At 40.1% G+C, this 16022-nt stretch overlaps 2 protein-coding genes across 5 annotated transcripts in view; both read left to right on the top strand.

Annotated features, from left to right (window-relative positions):
• The window catches only part of LOC306822240 (multivesicular body subunit 12B-like), a 123021-nt gene extending 120287 nt beyond the window's left edge, over window positions 1-2734 (top strand). The window contains exon 11 of the transcript XR_013778874.1: window positions 2709-2734. The gene's annotated coding sequence lies outside the window, so the exon portion shown is untranslated. The remainder of the gene's footprint in view (window positions 1-2708) is intronic.
• A 12-nt stretch (window positions 2735-2746) lies between these two features.
• zbtb34 (zinc finger and BTB domain containing 34) lies at window positions 2747-15310 on the top strand. 4 transcript variants are annotated; one of them, XR_013778870.1, is made up of 4 exons: window positions 2747-3036; window positions 8773-11272; window positions 11412-11483; window positions 13461-15310. XR_013778870.1 is itself a non-coding variant. In XM_079341092.1 (2 exons), exons 1-2 carry the CDS (start codon window positions 3019-3021, stop codon window positions 10333-10335), a joined length of 1581 nt encoding a protein of 526 aa, XP_079197218.1. In that variant the 5' UTR covers window positions 2747-3018; the 3' UTR covers window positions 10336-15310. The 4 variants fall into 4 exon arrangements, 1 of the variants encoding a protein (XP_079197218.1); XR_013778871.1 differs by having other exon boundaries at window positions 11412-15310; XR_013778872.1 differs by having other exon boundaries at window positions 8773-11483.
• The last annotated feature ends 712 nt before the right edge of the window (window positions 15311-16022 follow it).

Here is a 16022-nt window from a genome sequence, read left to right as displayed (position 1 = left end):
GCCACCATTTCCACAAATTGGCTTAATTTCTCAGGCAAATCTATGACACATCTGAGAGCTCATTATCCCTGCAATGCAACTGATTATTGTACTTACCGCTAAAAACTCTCTCTGCTTTCATGGTCTTGAATGTCTTCAGTTGGAGTCCAGCTGATTTTTAAATTGAAACAAAGATATTTCAAACTGACTTACATTAAGGTATATACATATTCCATAAACTTAAGCTTTTTTCACTTTAGTATAGCACTCTTTTAAATACACAAAAGAATTTAGAGTCGTGTTGTTTCTACTCTTGGTCTGATAGAGGAAGAGGACCAATCTTAAGTAAAGTAAAACAAGAACACACATTTTAATAAAAAGCTGTCAGTCAGTTATATTGGAAAGCTATCAGTGGCATTTTTAAGTCTGATGTATACACATTTGTTGATATATACTTAAAGATTTGATTCTGAGTAGTAATACACATGATTTAATGTCAATATTCCTCTTGTTCATTCTTCAACAGAAGTTTCTTCATCAAGGAGAAACCGGAGAGGGCCAAAGAGGTGCTCCCGCACCTGCACGAGCTGGCCCTTTCATTTACAGTCCTGCTGAGGATCAGGCACTGACTGCCTCAGACACCTGCTATTGGGAAATATGTTCTCCATCAGTGAGCTATAGACTATTTCTGGACAGGAGCACTGGGGGACCATTGTTCTCCACCACACTGACAGCCAAGGTATTCTGGGACTCTTGGCACACATAAAAACAATGTGGTATTCATGTTAAGCTTAAAATTTAGGCTACTTATTTAACATTACAGAGAAAGAAAACTGTGATTAGAGTGGTATTTGTTGATTATGGCAGATTTTTATCATAGCTTTTAAAAGTGAAACAACTGTTGAACATGAGATATTACAGAAGAAGCTGAAAATTAGGGTTTTTAAATATTTGTAACTAACGCAGAAACTAATGGATCAAAATTATTTAACAAAATCAAACGTGTATTCTAGTCACCATAACACACCCAGAATCAGTCAAACCAGACAGAAATCCAGACAGAAATCTTATCTTTCATATTCAACATAATCTATGGTCCCGGGCTTAACATACAACAGTGGAGCTCCTTATTCCTTTGGTTTGATACATGATATGAGCTCTTTAAACAAATCATCTGGTCTCTACTCCTATACAGTCTTATACAGGGGCACAGGGTTTGGGGATTTTGCAATGTCATCTGGGATTAAAAAGGAGCAGCATATCAGAGCCCCGGGCCACACCACCTGGAGCCCCCTATACGATCCCTGGCCTCGCACCAATCAGAAGCAGCCCCCATTAGCCCACCACCAAATAATTCCTGGTCAACCAAATGATACTGAGCTAACAAAGCCTCATTTCAGAAAAGATTACAACTCCAACAGGAAACCCTTTGATTATGACTTTGTTTGAAATGTTATCAATACCATGATCATTCCCGCAGGCCAACAAAACCATCTCTAATCACCATACCTTGGCTGCACCTTCAGTTGTGCATCACCCCATCCCCCCCACCCCGTCCCCCCCAACCTCCAAAAAAGGTCGAGAATAGAGGAGTGATTTGTTAAACAAGAAGCACGTGCAATGACAAAGCGATTCCTTTCTCCCTGTTGATCACCCACCTGCACACAGATTAGGTCAGAAATTCACCTGAGCTGCCAACCTGTCACTCACACCCTGTAAGAAAAAAAGAAGAAAAAAAAACCACACACACAGCAGACATTCATTCCTAGCAGACAGCCGACAAGAGTTTACCTGTCTACTTTTTTATTAACTGAAAAACAAACACTCTATTACGTTATTAATCAGATACGACATCAAAAGTGAAGTGTTTGCAAGCAGCTTCTATAATCCAAAAGTAAACAAACCTGGTTGTCTGCATTGAGTGACTGCCAAAAGCTACATTCAAGTTCTGTTGTCTTAAGATACTATATGGTGGTTACACTTACAACGTTTTCTGTCATTGTTTTTTTTTTTTTGGGGGGGGGGGGGGGGGGGTCCATCTTATCAGAAATATTTGAAAAATAAATACTGACATCAGCAAGTGAGCCTATTTATGTGATGAACAATAAATACATTAATCTAGTAAGAAGTTATGTAGTAAATTGTGTATTTATCTGGTAAGGAGGAATAAGACGTTCCCATCTCATCATCAATTTAGTCTGTGGCGCCCCCTTGTGCTGACTCTGCAAAATTGTCTGGAATCATAAGAGTGGCGACACGAAATAGATAGTCACTCAAAGCAAACACTGTTAAAGCAAAAATAGTCATAGGTGCTGAGTTTCTTACCAAAAATATATACATAAATATTTGCTGAGAGTTGGTAAATGCCTCAGAAGTTGTTATTTTGATAAATAAGTGTAACCTCAAAGGGATTATATAGACTATTTATGGAGTGCAGACTGCAGGAGCTCGTTTCTGCTGTTCTCTTGGTGATAACCTCATGATACCCTTTGTAAGTAGACTGATTAGATTAAAAGAAACAGGAAACACAATCATTTTCTATAACTACGGTCATGTTAATTTAGACAATGTTTACAACAAATATAAAACGTAGCCTGTGTGTGTTTATGTATAAATAAATGCATCACAATTGTTCAGCAGTGACAGCCTACAAAGTTAAAGTAATGAAACTGATCTGATCACAAGTTATTTTCAGTATAGTCTGTGGCTAGATAAGAGCTTGAGTAAAGCTTTAATTTAAAAAAAAAAAAAAAAAAAAAACAATTTGGAAAGACGACCTGCAGGATACTTAACATGCGTGTTTATCTATATGTTCTCCATGTTGTCTTAAAATAAGAACATGATGTCTCAGTACACAACTGACATGAGCAAGGGAGGGGCTGCTGCAAAACACACTGACAGAATGAATGCAAAGAGCCAAAAGAACACTTCCTGTTGATGCAAAATTGCAGCAGCAACTGTCTGACACATCTGGACTGGAGAGGGGGGGAGGCCTGGCTGTAGTGTTAGCGAACTACTGAGGGGAATGGACAACGTTCAATGTTAATCTGCAAGACGGTGAGTTTGATGAAGTCAGTGGTCGTGTTGTGATTGGGATTATAATGCGTTTGCATTTTGAGAGCGTCGTTTCTCCTACATTGACCGTAATGGAGGGTAACTGCCTGCGAACCTACGCTAGCAACTCAGTGCTAGCTAGCGCTAGCCGCTACTTAGCACTGGTTTTCATCGTGTGGCTGCTAGCTGAGCTAGTGCTAAATGTTAGCATCGTGAAGATAGCCACTTGAAGTGACAGCCGACATAGTTTGCAACCGCTTTCGACGTTTAAACTTCAAGTATAGGACATTTAACGTTGTCATGCCTTCATTTGTTTAAACAAAGCGTGACCAAAGCGTGAAATAATTCATCCAGTGTGAAGAAAGCAAGTCGGTGGGATATTAACCCATTATTTTTTTACTAAGAAATTCCCCGACTCTTGGATAGCTAATAATGCTAGCTGGGGGTTGTGTGCTGCTTTGGTTGGCGGCTCGGCCCCGTGAATCTTTGCATTTTTGACTAATTAAAGTAACGTTAAAAAATGAGATTTAGAGGAGACGCCAAACTAAAAAAAAAGCCGGTGGACATAAACTACTGTTAATGATAGCTTAACCACTAACTAGTCCTTCACATCGGCAGCTAATTCAGGCTACTACTAAAAGAATGGTGAGGGACAAAGTTTGACACGCACTACCTCCAGTCCCTGATCTACCTGCACATCCTGCATGTTAGATGTATTAACAGCACACAGCCTCTATGCATACTCTAATATGCTCCAAGTGTGTGTCAATATTGTTTTTCAGTGATAAACACTTTTTTAATAGAGTTATTGTATCTAGTAGCACCAGGCCTGTTGGTTTGACGTATTTCAGAACCAAACCTATGAAGTGATTGAATTCTCGCAGGGCAGCAGAAAAAAAAGTACTCACAAAAATGTTCCTGGTTGCAACTAATGTAGCTGTAAAACAATGTTATGATGGTCGAGGACAAAGTGCAGACAAAGTTAAACATGACCAGTTCTTCTTTACAGCTGGGTTCACCCAGGTCAACACTCCTGTGTTTACTTCTATTTCTGTTGCATCCATTTGTATTGAAATATCCAATATGCTGCGTTCAAAGCCCAGTGTGAAACCAATACCATGTCCTATTCCTGGACAATTGCGCCAGAGACTATAGTCTAAATGGTATAACTACAAGGCGTGCCAGCACAGAGTGGAGCCAAACAAATTACGACTTTTGCATGAGCGGGCATTATGACTTTGAACCCATTCCACCCCGTTTCTTTTAGCCCCAGTCCTGTTTGGGATAAGCAGTAAAACAGAATTGGTTTAAACTGCCTGCTGGAATTAGGGATTGTGCAATTCAAGGCGTAGAGATGCTTGGCACATAAAGTAACGTCTGGTGAAAACAGGACTCTGTTTATCCTGACAATCTGGAAATCCAGAAATTATTTGTCAGAGGTTATTGTTTTTTCCTCTCAGTTTTGGGTGAATCCTCAGAAGCAAATAGCATTACATGTTCTGATTGCCTAACTGAATTACTGTACTGTGATATAAAGTATTTTCCAATGGGGACTGTCCATTGTGGTGTGGGACATTGTTTTTTTTGTTTTAAATGTCAGCAACATACAATGGCTGCCTCAGTTTTTTTTTACTTGACTATGAGACAGTCTCACAATCCATTATGATCAATGGAGGCCATTTAAAGAAGGTCTTAGTTGGATATGAGATCAAAAAGGTTAATGTAAGACAACATTTCATTGAGTTGACTATCTGATTGCCTGTCCTAGATGGCAGTAAAGATGTTGGTAATAGGAGGCTCTTTTTTGTTTTTGGCATTAAAGTCCTCCACGATTTTGTTGTGCAGTCTTCTAGCCTTGAGCGTCTCCAGGAAGAACGTGTGAGAACAGAGTGATCGCAGCAAACGTACGTCACTGCACAGTACAAATACTTTTATTTTCCAAACTGAAGTTTTGAGAATTATTATGTTCTCAGAACAGTAAAAGATAAAAGGGAGTGGCTCAAATCTTTGTCGTCTGCCGCTGCTGTTCTCCTGATAATCACATGAGAAGGCAGAGATGAAAGATGAGCATTTTCTAGTTTCCACTTATCCTCTCCAAGAACACACCCAAAGGCTAAGCATACAATATTTAGCCTTGCTTGCTGAGATTCCAGTAAGCCCCGTCTGATGATCTTCTTTTTATCATATGTGTTAAATTGCTCTCCAGACCTTCCCTTGTGAAGCATTTTCGGTCCAGTCTGCCCCACGAGCTGTTTTTTCACTACAACTGAAATGCTGCTGATGTTGAAAAAAAAAACCATTAAATGCTCGCTGGCTGACTAAGTAATGTGTTTTTCCCCCCCCTTTTTATTTGATTGACATGGCAATGGTTTGGAGGCTTAAGGTGATGTCTTACTCCCAGATTTATGCTGACCTTATAGTCTGCAAGGATATCACAATGTACTCAGCATCCTTATTTTCTTTTCTTTTCTTTTACCTACATGAAGCGGCTGTGTTAAACAGGTTTATTGCTGGGCAGAGAACATAAGCTGCAGATGGATTTTTTTTGGTCTGAGTAAAAACATTTTGGGTTTTTTTTTCCCCCCACGTGAGCTGAGCATGTGACCCTCGCCCAGCATGTGCATCTCAACTGCTAAGAATGCATTCTTTGGCTTCCCTTCAACTTGGCTCCATTTAGTATGCATGCTGTTGGCAGCCATCTCTAATATGGTTTAGTGTATGAACATGTTGCATTTGAGGGCTGGTAATGGTCCATTTGGATATAATGTAAACCTTCTTATAGCTGCTGCGCATTGCAACATCTTTTCTCTCCCATATGGTTTGTTGGACAGGTGTCTTGGCAAGCTTTGGCATCAGGAGAAAGTGTTTACGTTCCCAAAGTGCTGATGGGGACTCAATGTGCAGAACATCTCGCTGGGGGAGGGGGGGGGGGTGTATAGGGAGAGATGAGAGTAGGGCAGATGAGGTGAGAGAGAGAGAGAGAGAGAGGGGCAGGTTTAGGTTTTTCAACATGAAGAATTTGCCTTTACTGAAAGTATCAGAGTACAGTAGGAATGTATTTGCCAGTTTTCCCAAATGTCTTTTAACAGATTCTGCTGAGAAGGCAGGATCTCTGTCTGTTAATATTTTATCAATCAGCTCAAGTCAGTGTATTATGGTGCAAGGGTTGCTTGTGCGCCATTGTGCAGTGCGCCTTCCATCGGGGAACTGATCTGTCGTTTTGCCAAAATGTGTTGCAGCCAAGTCTTGAATGTTCTGGCTTGTAATTCTATCAAACTATCCTGAGGCAGCGAGGGAGAGGCAGTTATACCAGTTGCGATTATCTGTGGAAAGGAAAATATGAACTGCGTTTGCTAAAAATTAGGCGGTTACTAATGTGTTGACTTAACTCTTTCTCTATGCATATTTATTAAAGAAGCCTTTGAGGTGTTTTAACAGACTATTAAAGCGGCTCGGAGAGTACTTGCCTGCCAAGCAGAACCAGATTTTCTTCTTTCTCTGCCAAACGCTCCTTTATGGTTACCCCTATGTGACTGTTACGCCTCACGACAGACAGCTTATGTTAATGAAACACTGGGACATTGTGTTCAGTCTGTAGCAATCCTTTCATTTACCTTTACTCTCCATTTCCTCTTCAACGTGGACGGTAATGAAGGAATAATCATTTATCAAATGGTAATGAATCGTAATTGACTTGTGAACAATATGGAATTTAATCTGAAGACTGTATTGTTTTCTTCTGTTAAACATGACTCTGGTTTGTTCGGTGTTTCTGTTGGTTAAAAGGCTGTTGTTTCTTTGCTTATGTCTTAAGTGCTTTGGGTATGGTGCTCGACTGATGTTGGGTCGGTGTAAATAATAGAATTCAGAGTCGGTCTAGATCCGCTCTGTGTTTTGAGGAACTCTTGTTAGGAATTGGCGCGACACAAATAAAGATTGATTGATTTCTGGAAAAAATAAAAATAAAATAAAGACTTAATTTTAAACCATTTGTTGCTGTAAAAAAACTAATGTGTGAAGGCCCTGATACACCGAGGAGACGACCGGCTGTCTGTCCTAGTGTTGGGTAAAAGTTGCCTATTTCATCCTTTTCATAAATGTTGTAAATAGAAATCTGGCTCCTTTAAATGATTACCTCCAATCTCTCCGTGCATGCTTTTGTTGGGATGAGAGGAATGACTCTTTCAGGTTAACAGAGTTTATTAACGTGATGAATCAAGGAGTCTCTGGGTTGGAGCACTTCGTGTCCCTGACGACAGACAGATACCTGGTCCGTTCGCGAAGTCTGAGCCCCAGCTATCTTTCCCTGAACCTTTTTATACATTAGACAGAGAATAACTAACCAAATAATGCATTCAAGAATGTGCAGTTTCCTTCCTCCAATAGGCACAGCTTTCCAAATGATGCGTCTCCTGATGTTTGGTTCCCCTTCTCTCATTGGTGCATCAAACTCTTGAATCCTTTCTGCAATCTGTAGAGGAAACACTTCCTACCTGTTTCTTATCATAACCGGACATCTAGTCTAGTAACCAATTCTTTTTAAGGAGAAGATCATTTAGGTGATTAACTATTCAGGCTCACTAAACCTATATGAGAATGGGTGACTGATTAACTGTTCAGGGCTTTAAACTAAACCTATGTTAGAATTGGTGAGTGATCGACTGAAGGGCCACACTCCTGCAAGCCCTCTTCACACAAACACCTTTATGTACTGAAAAGTCAGAGGCAATTAGATTAACACACACAGACCTAAAGTAGAACATATTAACAAAGTATCAGGTGCAAATGTAAGCATAAACAAAATCCTTTATGCAGTGCATGTCAAAACATCAATACTGGGTGATCAAACCTTATCAGATTTATTCAACAACACTTGAGTAGAAGCTAAAAAAAGGCCTATTAGTCTAACACTAGTTTGACCATCGGTGAGCGATGGCAGTCGGTGACAGGAATGTCTCTGATCTCGACACAGGTTCGAGAAAGTCAATTGGGCGTGCCGCTGTACTATCCCTGCTTTCACCCATTGTTGCGGTGTCTCCTATTTGTCGCCTCCGCCTCTTCAGCTTGACAACACCAGTGCCATTTTCAACATTTTATCAGACATCGTTCTCGATTAGTGGACTGTCGAGCCAAAGAAAAATGATAATTTTTCTTTGATCTTCGGTATAATCAGAAGGTTTGACGCTCCAGTGTTTACTACGTTGGTCATCAACACTTTTTGAAGACTTTACCATAGACTGTCATTTAATAACAAACTGCTGTCAAATGGCTCTGCTGCCAGATTTAGCTTCAGATCTGGTCCCCCGTGCTAAAATCCTTTTGGGTTTGGTTCTCTTCTTTTCGATTTCCGTGAGATTGTAAATATTTTGTATTTGTTTGTTTTTATCTGTATTGTTTCTCTGCCCTTTAGATAATTTATGCTGTGACCCATATAAACATATTTTATTTGTTTTTTTTGTACATTAAACTTGCTTCAGTAAACACTTTTGTTTAATTTAGTTCAAAAGATTTGCAAAAATATGGAGGCGGGTGTGTTTACTATTGAGCAATACTCTGTTCTCAAATATGAGTGACTGCCTCTGTATTTATGAATTTAACTTTATATCTCCTGTTGATGTATTAATCTTGAGAAGCCTATATAATAAGGTAAAATCATTTTGTAATGGTGTCATAAGAAGCTTCTGCTTTGGAACGTAACGTTTCAAATCTTTCTCTTCTTTTTTTATCTTTTCAACTCAGGCCGCCGACAAACTGGAGAAACATATCCAAGAGATGGACGACGGCAGCTTCATCGAGTTCGATGTGCCGGAGTTCAGCAACACTGTTCTGAATCAGCTCAATGAGCTACGGCTGCAAGGAAAGCTGTGTGACATCATCGTTCACATACAGGGCCAGCCTTTCCGAGCCCACAAGGCCGTGCTGGCAGCGAGTTCACCCTACTTTCGTGACCACACAGCCCTCAGCACCATGAGTGGCCTTTCCATCTCGGTCATCAAAAGCCCTGAGGTGTTCGAGCAGCTTCTCGCGTTCTGCTACACAGGTCACATGTCCCTGCGCTTTAAGGATATCATCAGTTTCCTCACAGCTGCCAGCTTTCTGCAGATGCAGGCCATCATTGACAAGTGTACCCAAATCCTGGAGAGCATCCACTCAAAAATCAGCATCCCAGTTACTGTTTGCAGCCCAGAGAAGGACGACTTGCAGACCAGTCACAACGGGGTCAATGACAGTAACCTCTTTGTGAACCCTACCCAGATCTCCCCCCCTTACTACTCCCGTCAGAGTCAGGCAGCACACGAAGCACGCTTTGAGCTGGCAGGGAAAAGCCTGGGCCGGCGGCGACAGCAGCTGGAGGAAGGCCAGTCAGACAGAGGCAGCAGTGATAGTGTTTCCGAGCATGATACCCCCATGGAGGGAGAAACGGAGCAGGTGGAACTGATAGGCAAAGATGGGCAAGTAACAGATGTGCAAGTGAAGATAGAGAAGACAGACAGGCCCACCTACTCAGATAGCTCTTCAGCCGGCGATGATGGCTACCATACAGAGCTGGTAGATGGAGAACAGGTTTTGGCTGTCAGTGTGGGTTCTTACGGCCCCGTCATTCAGTCTGCCACCTATTCTTACTCAGGGCTGACTTCCCCTTGCTTCGTCAACCTTAGCAACTCCAGTCCTTCCCGCTCCATCCTCAGTGGCTTTAGAGGTGGGAGAGCCAGGGCAAAGCGGCCCCTGGCCATCCCAGCAGCAGTGCTGAGTCACATCAAACCAGGCTCCGATGAAAGCGAATCAGCAGTGGGAGCTGCAGGGCTGGAGAATGACGTGCGAGAGCGAAGCCTGCGGAGCCAGTGGTACCCCTACAACGAGAGACTGGTTTGCATTTACTGTGGAAAGACCTTCAACCAGAAGGGGAGTCTGGATCGACACATGCGTCTGCACATGGGAATCACCCCGTTCGTCTGTAAGTTCTGCGGCAAGAAGTACACGAGGAAAGACCAGCTGGAGTACCACATCCGTGGCCACACGGACAACAAGCCCTTCCACTGTCAGATCTGTGGCAAATGCTTCCCATTTCAGGGCACCCTTAACCAGCACCTGAGGAAGAAGCACATGGGAGTGACAGAGGGCAGTAATCACTTGGACTCTCCAGAGAGGACGGAGGGAAGCTCAGTTCAGAAGGACCAAGAAGACACGTCTGAGGGGATGGCCTTTGAGGCACAATATGCAGAAGAGGCACCGGGCGATGACATGGAGGAGAATTCAAAATGCAGTCCGGAGGAGGCGCAAGCATCAAGATGTGATTTTTAGCTCCTGCTTCAGGTTAAGGAAGCTTTAAGAAATGTTTATTTTAACTCAACTTAAAGGACTTTTTTTTTTTTTTTTTTTTTTTTTTTTGCTTTTCAAATCAGCCCCCTCCACTATAGACATTTCTTCAAGGGTTTCTGTCAGTTTTGTGAACGTTAGATGTTAAATGCAGAGAGCAAATGGGTGCTTTTTAGAAATTTGATTCTTTCAAGCAAAGGGAGTTACACCTTACTATTTTAATCGGAGGTCCCAATAATCAAGACCCCCTGATCGATTTCTCTTTTTATCTTTCCATGTTTTTAAAAAAACATATTTACAGAGTTATATAGGCATGTTGCAATAATTGATAATGTGAAAGCTCTGGTAAGATGCTCGTCATATCACCTTTTTACCTAACCTGTTTTTGCACATGTGACCCCAGATGGTCACTTACTCACAAGGAATGATTTTTCTGCCAGTGCAAAGCTTCGTGTGACATATCCGTTCAATACCTCATGATACAACTACATACTCATAATAGACAGTATTTTAACCTAAATGAAACTCACCAGGTTCTACCTCATAGCCAAGAACCTATCAGGCACAGAAGTGTTCACAGTTCGAAATCCGTTTTTTGGTTCTTTGTACATTATCTTATTGCCAAACCATGTAAAGTTTATCCTCTCAACACAAAGCCTTGATACTTAGAGGAAATATTCCTTGCTGATTGTATGGATTAGGGACAAAGTCCTTGTCAAATGTTTCATGGGCAGCCAGGTTAAAATGTAAATTAAGAAGGTGCTAAGTTAGGAGTGCATTAAGTTTGCTAGCTTTCTTCTATGTTTTTTTTTTCTCCACAGAGAATAGTGAGGAAATGGCCCTGTATACTCACAAGAAAAGATTTTGGTTTTAGAGAAAGGCTTTTCTCATCACTACTGGAGATCTCACTCTGTTGGCCAAGGTGTGTTTTTGAGATGCTTTCATCCATAAGATGGATGAGTAACGTCCATACAGTGAAGTCATTTGTACTCCTTTATACTCTGACTTTTACTGAATAATTATCTGTGTAAATGATTTTTTTTTTTTTTGTCCTGAGGTAGTCTTCTAAGGTAAACACTCAGCATCTGACAGAGACATGAGAACTCATTGAAAACTCAGCACAGTAGGAACAGGTGAGATCTGTTCACACAAATCTACTTAGGATACGTCTGAATAATATGCAAACAGAAAGAACAAAGGAATCTCAGCCATCCTGACATGGTTTTTCTTCCATCATTTGAAGAGCTTATGGTTTGTTTCCTTTCCTTTTCATTCTGTCTAAATCTATGGCGTTGACAAAGAGATGTTTTAGCTGGATTAAGGCTAAGAGGTCAATTTTGTTTTTCGTAGCTGGTGATCCAAAGTATTGATACCCTTAGCAGAGTTTTGGTGGGATCTTGGGTGCTGACCCAATGAAAGAAATGTGCAGATTTTTGTCTTAATTCTGGTGCAGCAGGGGAAGTATCGGCAGCAGTACAACACGTTCTAAACTTTAATGAGACTCTGAAACAACATGAATGCTCATTCTTATTCTGTTTGAACCATGGGGATCAGGGATGGGATGTTTTAAGTCTATTAAGAGACTTGGTTTTATTTCTATTGTGATTTCAAATAATCTGTATTCACCATAAATACATAAAAGGCACTTCGAAGGCCTGATGGGTTATCCTGTCATGTTAAGCAATTTTCAAGCTTTGCTGGATGGGCCTTTTCTTATTTACCAGTCGGCTGCCTTTTTTAAGTAGAGCACCTGCAATAAGACATTATTTTGCCCCGTCTGGTCCGTGCTGAATTTATGTCAAACACATTTTTCACATTTATTTTCTATTTTGTGTGCATTTGCTGGGAGAATATAATTTCTTGTTGCTTATTTCTAAGGTTACGTCATGATTGCAGTCCTTATATACCACTGAATGTGCGGTCAACATCTTCACTCATTGCGGTTAAGATAGCAAACCAAACTTTGGGGGATTTTGCAGAGATCAGTATAGCTAGCTCGTTCTCTTTTTTTTTTTTTTTTTTTTTTTTTGGTGCAAGAATTCATCACAAACACTTTTGTTGCCATAACCACACAGTCCGTTGACCTCCACATTAACCTTATAATGAATGTTTACTTAGTCATGTTGATTTCTGTCAGCCAGCGATGTGTACAGGTTTGACAGCCGATCTGACCTCAAACAAACTCAGTTGCGAGCTCATCTGAATCTAACTTGTGACGATGGTCACCCCACAGAAGGGCAGAGAAGGAGGATGAAATACATACCACCTTTTTTGCAGTATTATCAGTAATGTTTGTGAGGAATAGGTACAATCTGCTACAACAATTTTGTGCCAATAGTTCACACCAAAGACTCATCGGGGGTTTTTAAATATTGACTGTATGAAATGCTCATTAAGAAGATTAGGTGCTTGATTTAATGTAGGACGAATCCATTTCTAGTGCAAAGGAATGTATGCTTCCCAGCTATCAACAATCACTTGTATACAATTTGAACAATTTGCTAAGAAGACATTAAGCAGCAAAGTCATGAAAAAAGCCATAAAAGGTGACAATTCAAAGTTGTGCAATAGGTATTATAATTGTCTAAAGCCAATGTAATCAAATGAGACAAACTTCAGAAAAAGTGGCATCTTTAACTTAGTGCCTTGCCACAAGCTTTATATTTACAATCGGGCACTTCGATTCCTGTGCCTCCTTTTTTTTTTTTTTTTTTTTTTTTTTTTACGGATTGAATTGAACGTTTAGAGAAATATGGCCACATGATTTGTTGTAAAGTGATGATTAGAGATTAAATCATACTGTATCTGTCCATATTTAGTTTTTTTTTTTCAAGCTCAAGTCCTGCCCCTCATTGTGCTTCTGAACATTTGATTAGTCGTTTGTTATCAGATGATGACTGGTTTCAAGGTTTAACTGCCTTTGTAGCAATCAGTTACAATCAAATGAGGCAGACTTGTTCCCTTAAAAGCCATGGCCCCTTGTTCAGAGACTTCACTGTATCCCTCCTCTCTATCGACTGAGAACAATCTAAGCAATGTACTGTAGTTTGGGGCATTTCAATGAAGGAAGGAGATTCATATTCATCTACTTCCTCTCTGTTCTCTGACAGTATCTGGCACGGGAACAGCTGCCTGGGTATTCAGCAGAGAAAAAAACTGAACATTTGTTGAAAAATAAGCTTATCCTCATATACTGTAGCTTAATTGCACGTTGCTCAACCACAAAATTGTATAAACTTGCCAATTGATCATTTTTGAGCTTGAGTTTTCATGTTTTTGTGTCATCGATTGTGCACTTAATTTTCATTGATAATTAATACAAATTCCATCCGGGAAGTCTCGTTAATATCGTTTTGTTTACCCTTAAGGGACTATAATGGCCTCAATCACGTTGGTCGGGACCTTTTCCCCTTAAATGGTGCTTTTAGACTAGTCAGATTATTGTTTTGTATCAAATGAGTAAACAAGTCCATGTAATCATCATAGGTGAATGGAGGGGTAATTGTTTAATGCTTTTCATGTACTATAGTTACATATGTGATAGTACACTTGCAGAACCAACTGAACTTGACACACACACACACACACACACACACACAAACACACTCGAATCGACTCTTAAGTCAACTTTTTGTTCCACACCTCAGAGCGGAACAGGAGATGCATTATGGGCCACAAGTAATCAAAAGGAAGTGTTTACAGGGAAGGCTGTCGGACTACTTTTTGAATTGCAGCTCGTCCTATTCTTTTTTTTTTTTTTTTTTATAATAAACTCACTTCAGGTAGTTTACAAACACTGATACAGGCTTAGAAAAAAATCTTAAGTCTTCCATAGCTTTTTGTCAGTTTCTGTCCACTGTGTATGAGTAAAAAAAAAAAAAGCAATAACCTTTTTAAAAACGGCCTATTGGGATCATTAAGCCTATTGAAATATTGGCCTGTCGTTTATCAAACAAACTGAATGTCAGGGAGCTGTTGAATTGAAGTAAGACCAAGACAATTTGATACAGATTTTTATTTAAAATATTTTGGACAGGTTGACTTCCTCTCCAGAAAATTACAGTCAAAAGAACAACAGTGTCAATGGTTGCTAGTTTATTTAAAGCTCAATAAATACAGTGGTTTCGGTATACTGCAACACAAGAACTGAGCGTGTGGTTCAGTCATCCAACTCAGCGGCACTGTTCAGAGTTGCACCTCCAGCTGTGTCAAAGAATGAAAGGGATTTGGGGCCGTTTAGCCAATGTTTGGGGGAGGGTGATCTGTTGTCATGTCTACGGTTTAGAGTTCGGCTCCTCGTGCATTGAGACTGTAGTTGTAGTTGTTCAATATCAAAGGGGAAGTTTTCAGTCGTACTGTTGTTGCCTCCCTTTTTACAACTCTAAACTCTGCACTATAACGTCTCTGGCTCATTTGTATTTGGTGACAAGGCAAAAACAAAACTTAGAACTCAGGGTATATAGTGTTGAAAGTGGTCTCATTGGACATCCAAGTTCATGTCCGTAGTATAATCGTGCACTTCTCTTCAGGTGGGGAAACAATCCTCAAGTCAGTGGTTCCCAAACATTCTGCCTCAAGGTGTCAATGAGCCCATATTTTTCATGGAGCTGAAGCTCGAGGAGTACCGGAGAACCCGAACTGAAAACATGACAGCAGAAATGCCCCAACTCCTGTTTAGTCCACTCTACACACAACCTCACAACCCAACTGTGAACCTCAGAACTCTACTGTTTTGTACAACTATGAAGTAAATGAAGCTAGCTAGAGCTGATGTTGTATCTATTGCCATTTATGAATTTATTTTATAGCATGAAATAAAATATATTTATTCAAATTATATATTTTACTCATAATCATTCTGTGCTGCTTCATTTTGGTTCTTAAGCTTGTATATTGCATTTTTATTATGAAAAAATGTCAATAGAAAAATGCGTTTGTAAAATAAAGACGCTGATTTGGCTCCAATTTGTCTTTTGTGTCTCAAAAACCCTTTTGTTTTGAGTATGTATGTGTATGTTTTGTCTGAAATGATCCAGCTCTAAGCATGTACATGTAAAAAAAGGGAAAACAAACTTTAAGCCTGGGTTCTATTTAATGTCCTTGTTCACTTTGTTGAACCACTTGTTATTCACAAGGTGTTCTTAATGTGCTGCTGGCATGCACAGTCTCCATGCTGTAATATGTCATCTTGGGAAGTATCTGATGTATGTGCAGCTGTGACCCTCCAGAGGGAGCTAGGGAATAACAAACGCAGCACAAAATGTCTTTCTCCTTGAAAGCCAGAAATACCGTTTCTGGTTTTTAGATTATACCCCATTATGAAAAAGTGATTGTGACCTTAAACACAAGACTGCTAAACTGAACTAATAATTAGTTACTAATGAATAAAACCTTGAGGAAATAATAATATAAGCTGGTAGTATGAAAACTAAGTATAGTTCGTTTGGACATTAATTAGCAAACCCTGAAGAAAGCTTTTCTAGTTTTTTTTGAACACTTAAAACATTTGTCTTTTTGTTTGTTTTAAGTTTATTCACTTAAGTCATTCACAAAAGCCACTGAGGCAACATGCTACAATATAAAACGATAAATTGCTTTAGTCCCAGGTGGCTGGTAGTAAAATTAATTTATCACCGAACAGGCTTCTTTTCCGGCTGGTGAAGTTCTTTGCC

The sequence above is a fragment of the Symphodus melops genome (assembly GCF_947650265.1).
Source record: "Symphodus melops genome assembly, chromosome: 1".
Lineage (NCBI taxonomy): Eukaryota > Metazoa > Chordata > Actinopteri > Labriformes > Labridae > Symphodus > Symphodus melops.
The sequence above is the reverse complement of the archived record's forward strand: the minus strand, read 5'-3'. Positions and strand labels throughout refer to the sequence as shown.